The sequence below is a fragment of the Martes martes genome, assembly GCF_963455335.1.
Source record: "Martes martes genome assembly, chromosome: 18".
NCBI lineage: Eukaryota > Metazoa > Chordata > Mammalia > Carnivora > Mustelidae > Martes > Martes martes.
The window spans coordinates 38,740,168-38,754,406 of record NC_137906.1 but is presented as its reverse complement, the minus strand read 5'-3'; the positions used below and the strand labels follow the sequence as shown (position 1 = coordinate 38,754,406).

The 14,239-nt window shown below is 56.3% G+C and overlaps 1 protein-coding gene across 5 annotated transcripts; it reads left to right on the top strand.

The window, feature by feature from the left end:
* The first annotated feature begins 43 nt into the window (after positions 1-43).
* LOC308359325 (caspase-14-like) lies at positions 44-7,712 on the top strand. Of its 5 annotated transcripts, none has more exons than XM_080830319.1 (11): positions 44-185; positions 1,282-1,422; positions 1,527-1,722; positions 1,829-1,917; positions 3,060-3,167; positions 3,299-3,466; positions 3,964-4,210; positions 4,523-4,639; positions 5,042-5,116; positions 5,424-5,530; positions 6,111-7,712. In XM_080830319.1, the coding sequence occupies exons 1-11, from the start codon at positions 153-155 to the stop codon at positions 6,252-6,254; spliced, it is 1,425 nt and encodes a 474-aa protein (XP_080686445.1). In that variant the 5' UTR covers positions 44-152; the 3' UTR covers positions 6,255-7,712. The 5 variants fall into 5 exon arrangements, with proteins under 5 accessions (XP_080686445.1, XP_080686444.1, XP_080686447.1 ...); XM_080830318.1 differs by lacking the exon at positions 44-185 and adding an exon at positions 883-1,196 and having other exon boundaries at positions 3,988-4,210; XM_080830317.1 differs by lacking the exon at positions 44-185 and adding an exon at positions 1,038-1,196.
* The last annotated feature ends 6,527 nt before the right edge of the window (positions 7,713-14,239 follow it).

The window sequence follows — 14,239 nt, the reverse complement described above, 5'->3', positions numbered from 1 at the left end:
GGAGCGGCGGGAGTCTCAGGACTCTCATCAGCCTGTGTCAGCTGAGGACCGGGGGCAGCTCAGGATGGGACAGCTGGTGACACCCCTCGCCACCCCGGCAGGACAACAGGAGAGCTGAGCAGGTCTTCACCGGGCCGCTCCCTTTCTCCTCAATGGCGATCTGGAGACACAGGCTTGGGTGCAAGGTGACTGGGGCGCGGGGTGCGGTGTGCTCTGGCCGTTTCAGGGGATCCAGAACTCCCAAGCTGGTCCCGGTGCTCAGATCCCTTAGCGGGAGAGGACGGCTGTCAGAATGGGCCCCATCCCCCACCCAGCCCTTGACATCTGACCCCTCCCCTGCCGAGGCCTCCCGCTTGGAGCCTGCGCAGAACTGGTGGGTGCATGGTCAGGGGGCCTCCTGCCCCCACAGAGCCCTTCCCGGTTGGCCTGGTAGTAGCCTCGGCAGGCCGCCTGAAGGGTGGTGGGGGTAGACAGCGACAGAACGTTCTGTCCCCTAGTCTGTGTGCCAGCCTCTCCCGCCCCAGGGCCCTTCCTCGGCCAGTCCCCCGTTTAACACTTGCTCCACCTTGAGCTCACTGTGATGGGCCGGACTTCCCAGATGAAGCACCTGGGGCCCCGCTGTGGACAGATGACCCCAGTGGGGGTTTCTACCTGTGAGACAGCACGCGCTACCTCTCCCCGCACCCTTGTGCTCAAGGCTGCCGTGTGCACATGTGGGGGTGGTGGGGGTGGTGTGCAGGAGTGAGGAGGGGGCGGTGAGAGCTGCGCATGGACTTCTTGGTGCTGGTGGCTGGCTCGGAAGGGAGACACTCCTGTGTAACAGGATCAGATAGGAGGTGGGCCAGGAGCTAAGAATAGGATTGGGCATAGGCTCCCCGGCTCAGGTGGGGCTGTGCCAATGCCAGCCAGGAAGTAGCCTGCTGGAGCCAGAGAACAGTACAGGGACTGAGGCAGTGGGGCCGATGGCCTAGGGCTCCAGGGAAGGAGCAGAGTCCAGCTCAGCTCATAAACAGAGCTGATAGGACAGGGCTCAGGGAAAGGGCAAGTACTGGGATCTGAGGCATCAGCACCAGGGGCAGGGGGTACGCTTGGTGCTCAGAGGAAGCCCCCACCCAGCCCCCATGGCCTTCCTGGTGGCTGGGACCCTGCAGGTGGCCTCGCAGATGGCAGATGCTAGACAGAGTCTGGAAAGAAAGGTAGTGGGAGGCAGTGCCTGGCCCAGCCCATTCCTGGCTTTCAGCCGAGCCCTGCCCCAGCCCAACTCTGCCCTTGCTTCCCCAGGGGAAGTACGGCCTGCAGGGTCCCAGGGTGGCTCTGACACTCAGCAGCTCTGGGGTGTTGGCCTCCACTGTTGCTGTCCTGGAGGACGTGCTCCGGACCCTGGGCTTTGAGAGCTGCCAGAAGAGGGAGGCGTCTGTCCAGGTGAGTCCTCACCTGCCTCCGACCTCACCCTCATCCCAGCACCCACCCCTAGGCCCACCCTGGGGCCTCCCTGGACTCAGGCTCAGCTTTTGCTCTTGTCCTAGGGCTTCCCTGGGGAGCTGGCTGGGTTCCGGGAGCAGCTGGATGCCCTTGGGGGCCCTGTGGGCTGTGCCTTCGTGGACTTGGTGGCCCCCCGTGGGCAGCTGAGGCAGCCCCAGCAGCTGGTCTGGGAGCTGAGCCGCTGTAGGGCCCTGTGGGGCTGCCCCAAAGTTTTCCTGCTGCTCTCGACAACTCCTGGGGGTGAGTGGGCTGGGCAGGGACACCGGTTTTGGGACGGCACAAAGCAGGGGTGGGGGTGGGCAGGCAAGCCCTACCCTCCAGGCCCATGTGCCATTTCAACACCCAGCTGCCCCTGAGCCCGGAGCCTTCCTCGCTGGCCTGAGCCAGCTCTGTGGCCAATTTCCTCACTGGTCTCTGCTGCAGCTGTTGACGGAGGTAGGGGCTCCAGAGGGGGCGTCCCTGGGAGGGGGGCCGTGCCAGTCACTTCCCCAGGCTTCGCTGTGCTCTCCTGACCCTGCTTCGTGGTTCGAGTCATTCACACACCCCCCCTCCCCATTTGTTTTACAGTTGAATCTTTATTTATTTTTTTTTTAAAGATTTTATTTATTTATTTGACAGAGAGAGATCACAAGTAGACAGACAGGCAGGCAGAGAGAGAGTAGTGGGGGGAAGCAGGCTCCCTGCTGAGCAGAGAGCCGATGTGGGACTCGATCCCAGGACCCTGAGATCATGACCTGAGCCAAAGGCAGCGGTTTAACCCACTGAGCCACCCAGGTGCCCCCTCTGCAAGTGGTATCATTCTCGGACCCTTGCCTCCTGCCCCACCCATGCCCCTGCTCACAGCCTACTCAGGATTCCCGACACTCCCCGCCGCTTCTCAGCTCGCACCTTTGCCCACGCCACTCCCTCTGGCTTGCCCTCCTGTTGTCCCAGCCAGCCTCACACGTTCCCTACCAGGCTGTCCGTGATGCCCTTCCTTGATTTCCTCGAGTCTGCGCCTCTGCTTCTACCCAGCCCTGTTCACACTCACACAGACAGATGGTGACTGTCCGTCAGACTGCAGGTCCCTGGAAGCCAGAGTGGTGAATGATCCAGTTCTGGTCTGGGCTGGAGCCCCAACGGTCTCACTGGGCACTTGGGTGGCCACTGATGACCCTGGAGGTGAAGGGTGGGCCCAGGCTCCACGCCGCAACTTCCCCCAGCCTGGTGTCCTCCCCAGGCAGTACCCTGCGAACCTTCCCAGACAGGCCCCAGCCTGCTCTAGGAAGCGCCCCAGCTCTGCGCACACTGATCCCTGGGGTGGGACGTGGTGTGGCTAATGGCATGGCCAGGATCCACTTAAGGACATCCATGTCCAGAGAAACCCATGACACTGAACATGAACTAGGACATCCCCTTCATGCTCTCCCATTCTTTTGTCTGTCTCCTCCCTCCATTCTGGCAGCGGACCCCAAAGAGACTGCGGTAGCCACAAGCTAGCCAGGTTGTTCCCTGAAGCCAGTGCCCTGTTCCCTCCCCAAACGGTGCCCCCATGGAGCAGCCCCCTGGAGGTTCTCTGGTGCCCCCCCCCCACCCAGGTCTTCTACAGGACAACCAAAGAGTCAGAGGCCTCCTACTGCCCAGTCCTCCGGAGCTCCTTGAGGGGCGCACTGTGCCTGGGGGATGTGGAACCCTGGGAGCCCCAGGTGAGGGGCACGGGGTGGGGTGAATGATGTGACAGTGATGCGAGCGGGACAGAGGCTCGGGGAGACATGAATGGGGGGATGTGAGGAGCTGGGAGGTTCTCAGACTACAATGCTCCTCAACTTGTCTGTAGCCAGAACCCAGCCCCAGCGCTCAGTATGACCTGTCCGGGACCAGAGCCGCCCTCCTGCTCTCCGTGATCCATGGCCGGCCCGGGGCCCAGCATGATGTGGAGGCGCTGGGGGGCCTATGTCAGGCCCTGAACTTCAAAACCACCCTAAGGACAGACCCTACGGCCCAGGTGAGGTGAGCTCTGGTGGGACTCTGAAGGAAGCTTCCCCCGCCACCCCAGGACCCGAGCGACTCTTTGCAGGGCTTCTCACCCGCTCTGGCGTCCGTCCTTCCTGCTGCGCGCCTGGGGAACTTGCCTCCTGGGCTCCGGCAGTGCCCCCCGCTGTTTCTCCACTCCTCTGCTCCAGGCCCCAGGGGGAGCCTCCAGCTTTTCCTGCGAGGGTCTCAGCTTCCTTCCCAGACACCTGTCAGCTCATTGCTCTCCCCTCACGCCTCTTTCCTTTGTGGAACCTTTTCCCTGCCCTGGCCAAAGACTCAGCGGCAAGAGGCTAGACCCCATGTCTCCTCCAATTAGGCCATGCCAGGTTTGCAGTGGTGGGGGGGTTAGAAAAAGGACTTTCTCTGTGGACCTGAGGCTGGCAGGAGGTGGGAAGTAGGGTGGGCAGGGACTGGACAAGCCTCCCTGGAGGGCCACCAGACACTGGGGAGGGCAAAGCCTGGGCCCAGGCCTCCATCTTGTCCCCACTCCAGGCTTTCCAGGAGGAGATGGCCCAGTTCCGAGAGCGCCTAGATGCCCGCAGGGTCCCGGTGAGCTGTGCCCTTGTGGCCCTCATGGCCCATGGGGGCCCACAGGGCCAGCTGCTGGGGGCTGACGGGCAGGAGATCCAGCCAGAGGCGCTGGTGGAGGAGCTGAGCCGCTGCAGGGCGCTGTGGGGCTGCCCCAAGATCTTCCTGCTTCAGGCTTGCCGTGGAGGTGAGTGGGGCCCACCCGTCCCCTCCCCACTGAAGGCCAGGCCAGGTCCCCGCCTCCCAGGACTTGCTGTCCACCTTCTCCAGGAGGCCTCAGCATGGGAGTTTCACGTGCTCTGCCCCATCTCCTAGCCTCTCCTAGAAGTCAAGTCCGTGAATTTGAGCACTTTACCCTCAGCACATGCTCTTCCATCCTTTGGGTCCTTCCAGCCTGGCAAGCCTGCCCTGGGTTTCTGGGGGATGGGCTGTGGATCCCTGGGGGCACCCCCAGGTATCTGCTGAGCCAAAGAATCTCCATATCCCCCCTCCCTTCCAGGGCAGAGGGACGCTGGTGTGGGGCCCACAGCCCTCCCCTGGTTCCGGCGCTGGCTGCAGGCATCACCGACCACCCCCTCACATGCCGATGTCCTCCAGATCTATGCTGATGCCCAAGGTGGGCGTGGCTTCCTGCTGGAGCCTGGGCTTGGCCAGGACTGGTGGGAGGGCTGTCGGGTTCCAGGGCTCTGATCAGGGTCTTGCCAAGAGGATGGGAAGGAAAACCTTCCGAAACCGCAAGGGCCTCTGAAAATCGAGGGCTTCTGCCCCTCCTTGAGCCTCAAAACAACCCTGGAGGCAGGAAGGTGAGACGGCTTTCCTAAGGTCCCACAGCTGGTAGGTGGCAGAGCTGAGACTTGAGTTCTTTTGGTGGTGGTGTTGAGATTTGAGTTCTGATTTGCCTTTTCCACCCTGGGCTAATTCTAATGACTTCCCCATGTGCCCGAGAGGCAGAGCTGGGGGACCCCTGGGGCTGGGAGAGTCCCAGGAGGCTGGGTCAGTGCGTTGCTCCTTCTACCAGGGAGGTCCTCCGGGGGCCCCACTCCAGGGAGCTCTGACCAAGCGGACATCCTGATGGTCTACGCAGCTGCAGAGGGTAAGCCTGCTGCATGGGGAAAGCCTGCTACATGGGGCCCTGCATCCTGGTTAGATGCCTGGGGTGGCTTTAGGGGGGCCACGGCTGGGCAGGGTCAAATTGTATATTCACTCCATGAATATCAAGCACCAAGTTGTTCCAGAAGCCACAAGTTCCCGCTCTTTGGACCATTGCCTTGCCTGACCCCTGGGGTCCTGTCTGTTTGCGCCCCCTACCCCCGTTTCTGCCAACAAAGAGCCCCTGGGAATTGGAAGGCAGCAGGTGGGGGGCCCAAGCCTGACGCTCTGACCCCGGTCCTCTGGCCTAGGCTGTGTAGCCTATCGGGATGATGAGAAGGGCTCGGACTTTATCCAGACTCTGGTGGAGGTCCTCAGAGCTGACCCCAAGGGAGAGCTCCTGGAGCTGCTGACTGAGGTGTGTTGGGGTTAGGGGCAGAGACCTGGGGAAAGGGACTGGATTCATCCTTCTCCCCAGCCCTGGTGTTCTGATCACCTCCCATTCACCCTGTGGGTGAGCCAGGCCAGAGCCCCCGGTGAGAGCCACAGCAGGTCTTAGAGGCTTCTGCTCACTGCCCAGTGGAGAAGGCGGTTGCCCACCAGGCAGGGCCTCTGGGGGTTGCGGTCAGGAACAGGGTGAACCAGCAGGGGCTGTGGGCTGCAGGCTTTATAGTAAGAGTGGGTGGGGTGTCCACTGGCTCCGGCAGCAGGATGCAATTGGCTTGTTTGAATAATTTCACAGGCTTGCAGGGAACTGAAGCCCCTCAGACTGAGAGCAAGGGGAGGGTGGGGGAGCCAGCTGGGTGGGGACCCTTCTTGCTGTGTGCGGGGCACATCTGCCAGGAGCAGAGGGCTCACCGTTAGGCCTCTGAGGCCCCGTGAGGGCCCGCGATGGCAAGGCAGCGCTTGAAATTTTAGGCCTTCTCGTCCACGGGGCTCCAGGCTGGGTGCCCAGGGACCCGGCAGTCCTGGGCGCAGGCTGAGTGGGGTCCTCGCAGGTCAACCGCCGGGTGTGTGAACTGGAGGTGCTGGGTCCCGACGGCCAGAAGCGCCGCAAGGCCTGCCTGGAGATCCGCAGCTCGCTGAGGCGCCGGCTCTGCCTGCAGGCGCAACTGCGCCCGCTGCCGCCCCGGGGGTGCTGACCCCCGGGGGCCACGGCCCAGCGCCGCCGCCGCCTCCATCCCCTGTCCCGGTTCCTCCTGTGTAAATGGGCGCGCAGCGCGGGCGCGGGGTGCGGAGGTGGGGGGACTGCAATAAAGGTCTGTGGGTGATCGCGGTGCACGTGAACAGCGCCTGCCCTCGGGGAGGTGACCCAGTGAGAGAACGCATGCCAAGTGACTGGCACCCCGTAAGGGTGCACCTGTGCTCCCGGGAGCGGGGTGGGCGTGGGGGCGGCGGGGCTGGGCCTTCCCGCGGACGCAGGGACCGAGGAACCCGGCCCGGGCTAGGCTGGGCTGGATGTTCCGAGAGAGGGCAGCCGGGGCCCACGTCGCTGTCTCAGCTTGCGCTCCCCACAGGCGCCCCACGCTGGGGCCGCGGGAATGCGGGAGATGCGGCCTCGGCCTTCACGCTGCTCGGAGCCCGGGCTGGGACCACAGGACTGGACAGAGCACAGCAGGCTCATCGGTGCTGTGATGCGGGAAGCGCGGGGGCTGCGGGGGCTGCGGGGGCTTCCGGGGCTGCGGAGCGAGCAGTGGGCAGTCTCTGACCCAACGCGCTCGGGAGCCACGAAGGGGAAGAGCGCTCAACGCGCCGGTTAGGACTGGAGCCTGCGCGGCCGCAGCGGGGCTCGAACTCGCGGCACAGTTCGTTAGGGCGGTCCTCGCCGAGCCGCCAGGACTCGTTTGCGCGCCGGGGCCCCCGCTCACAGCGCCATCCACACAGGGCCCGAGGGGCGGAGCTCCTCGCCGGTAGGAGCATGCGCATCGCAGCGCACAACACAGGCGCCTGGACCAGCTTTATGAGAGAAGCTGGGGAAGCGTCATCGGTGGGGCCGCGTGGCCTAATGGATAAGGCGTCTGATTCCGGATCAGAAGATTGAGGGTTCGAGTCCCTTCGTGGTCGCTACTGTGCTTGTTTTTCCTCCCTTGACTTCACATTTTCCCTTTGTCTGGACTGCACTCCCCGCGGAACCTGAAGAGGTTTGGGCTGTGCCCTCCTCGCGGCGCCCCGCCCTGCCGCACACGGAAAACCGCGGAGCTGCAGAGTTCCAGCACGCGTGGAGCTCGGGAGCTTGGGCTCTGGTCTGCAGCCCCCGCGACCCGACGGCGCTGCGGGGCCCTGAAGGCACCATCGGTGTCTGCTGGCCCCCACATCGAGTCCGGGAGCCTCAAACGAGGTCAATATAGTTCAGCAGACCAGAGCTGTGACAGACCAGGAGGGGGTTGGATTGTTGCTGGGATTGGGGGTGGGGGGGGGAGGACAGGTGCATTTCAACATACAATAGGTTCTTGCGATTAAAAAAAAAAAGTTTTGGAAATAGTGGTGACGGTTGGATGATATTGTGTATATAACTGATGCCACTGAATCGTACACTTAAAAACGGTTTAATTCGCCAATTTAACGTTAGATATATATATATATATTTACCACAATAAAAAATGTTTAAAAAAATCTAACAGATTATCCGATTTCTTACAATGGTAGTGTACCTAAATGGCTTGTGTGCATATATATGTTAAAGTTTAAACCTAAAGAATATGCCCAGGATTGGGTCATCATTGTACCTGGGGAAAAAAATGTCTTTACCTGCGGAACCGACTTCTCTCCAAGGGATTCTGGCTAAGCCAGGTAAGCTAGGTGATGTAACCTCCTCCCACCAGGTGACCGCCAGGGCAGTGGCAGCCGGAGACCTCGTTCCGGAAGGTGGGCGCAGGTGACCTGGGGTCCTGTGGGGGTGTTACTTTATCGTTTTTGTGATGCTTCAGCGGTTTGAAATTCATTAAGGTGAACATCTTGGAGATGGGAAGGAACACCCGTCCTCCGGTGGGTAAGCTACGCTGGGTTCTCTGACCGTGGGAATCTCCTACTCCACCGACGCAGCTAGTCCGAGGAGAGCCATTGCGGAGGGCGCTCAGGGCAAAGACCTCGGGCCACTGGGCTCTGTTGAAAACCGCGGAGACCTGGACCCAGGTAACACCTCCTGTCTACGGGGCAGTGTAGGGAGGAGGGCTGGTACCCCTCTTCTCTCCTCTTCCACATTTTACACAGGCAACTCCTTCTTGCTAATAATTATCACCGGACCCGGAGTCTCCCAGAAGGAGAGGAAAGTGCTCGCCCAGGATTTGATCCCCAGGCTTCTCTCACCCTAAGCGAGGCTCACACCCTAGTCCAACGAGCTGAGCGACACCTGTGGCCCCAGTTCTTTGGGCTCCATCTGCGCGTGCGCGGCCTCTCCGCGATCCGGGGACGCTTTCGCGGCCCGCCAGGGTCGAGCGCCGGCCGAATGCAGGTGTTGAGGGGCCGGAGGGAGGCCGAGGAATCTGTGTGTAACCGGTGGGAACAACGGGGAGGTGTCGGAGAGACTGGTCTAGGACCGTTGCAGGACACTCCTTGTCGGCCCCGGTGGCCTAATGGATAAGGCATTGGCCTCCTAAGCCAGGGATTGTGGGTTCGAGTCCCACCCGGGGTACAAAGGGCTAAGTTTTAGACCCCCTCCAAGGGGGAAAAAAGTGAAATGCTTCTGTTAGTGGAGGAAACCAAATTAAAGGTGCTTGAGTTTGCCCAGCCCTAGTCCTAAGCTACTAAATTGGTTGTCTCTCTATTTTCTAATAAGGGGTGCACGTTTCCAGCTTTCAGAAAGAAATACTTGCATCATTCACCTTTTAAAAATAACCATCCATTCTACTTGATGATATAAAGGAATAATTGTTCATTTTTCCCGGTGTATTAATTTTATTGTGGTTCTATGTATTTTAAAAGTTCTTTTATAAACAGACCCAAGGCAATTATTTGGACATTAAATTATATGACAACTGTTTTTCTTTAAAACACCGGCTGAGTGCTGACAATGGTTATAAATACGGTAACATATAGTTGCAAGTTGCTTTGAGACGAGATCTGAAATGTTCTCAGCACACACGCAGAAAAGGTAACTATGTGAAGGACGGCTGTGTTAACAGTGGTAAATATTTCACAATGTATATGTGTATCAAATCATCACATTGTGCACCTTCAGTATATATCATTTTTATTTGTCAATTATCTGTCCATAAAGCTAGGGAAAATACAATGGGTTGCTTGGAGGTATAGACCAAACAAGATAATGGCTGCTAATGGCTTAAGTTGCTAATGGCTTAAGCTGGGGGACAAGGACCCCTTAAACTATTTCTCTGCTTTAGTGCATGTTTGAAGTAGTCCATAATAAAGTCTCCTCTTTTTTTCATCCATGCAATCACTGTCTTCATCCTGGAGATAGAAATCTCCCAACTTCCGCACATGGTGTAGAGTAAAATCAGAAACCTCCTATACCACATGTTCATAGAAGGGAAGACCACTGGAGCTTAGTCACATACATACACAAAAATAGTTCTCTTTTTAAAATTAACATAAAATGTATTATTTCCCCCGGGGGTACAGGTTTGTGAATCATCAGGCTTACACATTTCACAGCACTCACCATAGCACATACCCTCCCCAATGTCTATCACCCACTCACCCTCTCCCTACCCCACCATCCTCTAGCAGCCCTCAGTTTGTTTCATGAGATTAAGAATCTCTTATGGTTTGTCTCCCTCCTGATCCCATCTTGTCTTGTTTTTTTCCCTCCCTACCCCCACGACCCCCCACTTTCTCTCAACGTCCTCATATCAATGAGATTATATGATAATTGTCTTTTTCTGCTGCATAAAATATAGTTCCCTTTTGCCTTCAAAAACCACGAGTGAGACTCTTCTGTTCCTCCAGCTTTGGCCTTACTTCTCCCACTTTCCCAAATATCTGGAAACCCGTTATTCCTCCTGGAATCAACAACATCATCTCATGTCTCCCACCATCGTGGGAGGAGACTGGGGACTGCAGAGCTATCCGAGGATGCTGGTGCTTCCCTTACCAATGTTTCTCCATGCCTTCTTGAAAGGTATGTCTTCTGGGCCATGTCAGCGGGTGGTGGGTGTCCACATCATGTGTGATAGATCTGCTCCAGCGTCCCCATCTAAGTCTTTGGCTTCCTTTCTCTACTTGATGCCAGGGACATTCTCACATCTCAGTCTCATTATAGGCTACCAATGAGTTCAATGCTTAGCCAACCAACCCAGAAACCTGGCAGAACCACATTCAGTGGCACAAAATAACATGTTAAGTATAGGCTTTCTGGAAAGTGCTCCCAGGTCAATAAACACCAGATGAACAATCGTATCTCATCCTCCTTACTCCAAAGCCCTTAGGTTCCTTCCCACATGTATTTCCTGGGTCTCTGTTGGCATAAATGAGCACCACTTGCAATTCTTTGGGTGAATAAGCTACGTCCTCCTGGGTCACTGCCCACAGCATGCTGATCTGGCTGTAGTCATGGGGCCACATGGGGCCAGTGCTAACAAGGGTGGTTGGTGTGGCCTTTGTGGAGCACTGCCATCCCCTTGGAAGACAAGTGCTCTGGGTGAGATTATTATAGGACACTGAAACATGGGAATCCTCCTCTCCACAGATTCCAGACTGATTTTGCTGACAAGGAAACCCAGGTCAACTTTGTTTGAGCCCACGCAGAGGTCTCCACGTCTTTGGCCCAACTCCTTCATAATCAGTGCCATTTCTTTCACATGAAAGATTTCCTGAGGCTGTGAACTCAACTTCCAATGTTGTTCCACGACACGTATATTTCAGTGATGGGTTCGATCTTTAGCAATATCAGCCCTGCAGCTATAAGATTATTTCACGCCAGTCATGTAATGTCCCTGGGCTTCTGAACATGACTTAGGCTGAAAGTTTAAAGACCCGGTCTTGCCATTTCCTTTTGGTGAGCAAACCAGTGACCCCCAAAAGAATCCCTTCCAGGCCACAGTGCTCCTAATCACCTTTGCTGCCACAGCAGTTAAGGACAGGAGCCACATGGTCCTTCCGGGCACTGTTTCATCATAATCAACCGGGTGATATGTGGCTTGATCGTGATGCCACCGTGTGCCGTCAGTGACTGGCGTCCCATTTCCCACTGGCAAGGAGCTTGGCTGCCTTCAAACTCCTCACCAAGTCAAGGTGCAGGCAGCAAACCCATCCGTGGGTGTTGGGGGAACCAGGGAAGGTCGGTCAAAGGATACAAACTTTCAGATGTAAGAGGAATGAGTTGTGGGAACCTAATTCGCAGCGTGGTGATGAGAGTGAGTAATGCTGTATAGTGGGCTTGAAATTTGCTAAGGGGGTAGATCTGGAGTAACCACGTGAGGTGATGGGTGTGTTCATTAGCTTGATTGTGGGGATCAGTCCACAACGTATACGGATACAAAACCACTACACTGAACACCCTCAATATGTAGGGGTTTTGTCCGCGGTATCAAGCTGGGGTGGGCAGAAGAAAAGCCATCCCTGATTTTAACAGACTACTGGAAGAACAATGGTTAACTAGGTACAAAGAGTGGCCCCTGAGGCAGTGGAGGAGGCAGAAAGGCACCACAGAAAGGGGCTCCGACCTGCAGAGCCGCGGGCCAAGGGGAGAGGTTGCGGCCATGAGACGCCAGAAGCTCGCGGAGGGCCTCGAGGAGCTTGGGAGCAGATCTCGGAGAAGGAGTGCGGCGCGGCTAGCCCGGGTGTCCCTGAGTTCCGAGGAGGGTCCCCCCAGCAGGCGGCTCGCGCCGAGCCTCTCAGGAGCCGTGATGAGGCGGATTCTGTGCGGGTCGGGAGACCTCACGCTGGGTTCAGCGGGTGCTCCCGGAGCGAACGGTTACTTCCGGGATAAGGGGGGCGGGGCGCGGCTTGGCGGGAACAGGAAACCGGAAGCAGCGCGTCCCTTCGGCCTCCAGCCGCTCAGTCGAGGCCTCCCGTCTGCAAAACCTAACGCGGGTCCGCCGGCCGGGCAGAGTGGCACCCAGTAGGGTCTAGAAGGGTGAGCGGGAGGCCGGGAGAGAAGGGGGTGATACTTTGCGCCGCCTTCCTTCCAGGCGCTGCCTGAGCGCGTTCCCGCCCTGCTCCCCGCCTCAGGCTTGCCCCCGGGAGAGCTGTTCCCGCAGCTGTTGGAACCAGACTCCCCGGATGAGGTTCTGAGGTTGGGTCCCCTGCTGGCCGCCCGGCACGGAGGACCACACACCCCCGAGCCGGGGAGGGTTTTGAGACAGGCCGGGGCGCCGCAGCGCGGCCTCTATTCCGACCCTCGCCCGCGGTGGCCGCGGATAGACGCTGGAGGCGCTGGGAGACGAGCCGGAGCTGCCCTTGGCCCGCGCCTCCGGGCACCTCAGCGACACAGTGGGGAAGGCCCGGTAAGGCCTGGGGGATGATGCGGCTGCTGCCGAGTATCTTTTTTTTTTAAGTTTTTATTTTATTTTATTTTATTTTATTTATTTATTATTATTTTTTAATTTTTATTTTAATTCCATTTAGTTAACATAGTGTGACAATAGAGCCAGGTGTACAGTATAATGACTGGGCGCTTCCGACATGACCGGGTTTATCACAGGTGCGTGCGCCACCCCCACCCCCACCCCCCACGTCTCCAGCAACCCGCCGTTTGTTCTCTGTGGTTAAGGGTCGGCTTCTTGCTTTGTCTCTCTCCTCTCCCTTTGCTCGCTTGTTTTGTTTCTTAAATTCCACATATGTGTGAACTCACATGGCATTCGTCTTTCTCGGGCTGACTTATCTTGCTTAGTATTATACTCCCTAGGTCCACCTGTGCTGTTGCAAACGGCAAGATTGCTTTCTTTTTCGAGGCTGAGTAATATTCCGCTTTTTATAGATACACATACCATGTCTTCTTTGTCCTCATCAGTGGAGGGACACTTGGGCTGCTTCCATAATTTGGCTGTTGTAGAAAATTCTGCTATAAACATCAGGGTACGTGAACCCCTTTGAATTTTTGTGCTTGTGTTCGTTGGGTAAATACTCAGTAGCACAATTGTTGGGTCAAAAGGTAGTTATTTTTAAATTTTTGAGGAAGGTCTGTACTGTCTTGCAAGGTGGCTGCACCAGTTTGCCTTCCCACCAACAGTGCGTGAGGATTCCTCTTTCTCTGCATCCTTGCCAACACCTGCTGTTTCTTCTTTTGTCGACTTTAGCCATCCTGACAGGTGTGAGATGATATCACATTATAGTTTTGATTTACACTTCTCTGATGATGAGTGATGATGAGCATTTTTTCATGTCTGTTGGCCGTCTGGATATCTTCTTTGGAGAATGTCTGTTCATGCTTATTTTTAATTTTTTTTAAAAAGGTTTTTAAAAGATTTTATTTTTTTAAGTAATCTCTACACCCACGCGGGGCTTGAATTCACAACTCTGAAGTCAAGGGTCACATGCTCCACGGACTGAGCCAGCCAGGTGCCCTGTGCTCATTTTTCAGTAGGATTATGCCTTTTTTGGAGTCTTGGGTTTCATAAGTTCTCATATATTTTCGATGCTAACCCTTTATCAAATATGTCATTTACAAATATCTTCTCCCATTCCATAGGTTACCTTTTAGTTTTTTGTTCATCATTAATTTTACTGTGAAGAAGTTTTTATTTTGAGGTAGTCTCCATCGCTTCTCAGCCTTTTGGCTAAGATCAAGTGTTGAGGTAGTCTCCATAGTTGTTTTTTTTTTCCCCCCCCTCTCTCTCTTGCCTCTGGAGATGTGTCTAGCCAGAATTGCTACAGCTGATGTCAAAGAAATTACTGCCTCTGTTCTCCTCTAAGAGTTTTATGGTTTCAGGTCTCACATTTAGGTCTGTAAAACATTTTGAATTTATCTTTGTGTATGGTGTAAGGAAGCTGTCCCGTTTCATTCTTTTGCTTGTAGCTGTCTGATTTTCCCAGCACCATTTGTGGAACAGATGGTCTTTTTTGCATTGGACATTCTTTCCTACTTTGTCAAAGGTTAATTGACCATATAATTGTGGATTTATTTGGGGTACCTGGCTGGCTCAGAAAAGCATGCAACTCTTGATCTTGGAGTCATGAGGTTGAGCCCCACCTTGGGGGTAGAGATTAGTTAAGTAAATGAATATTTTAA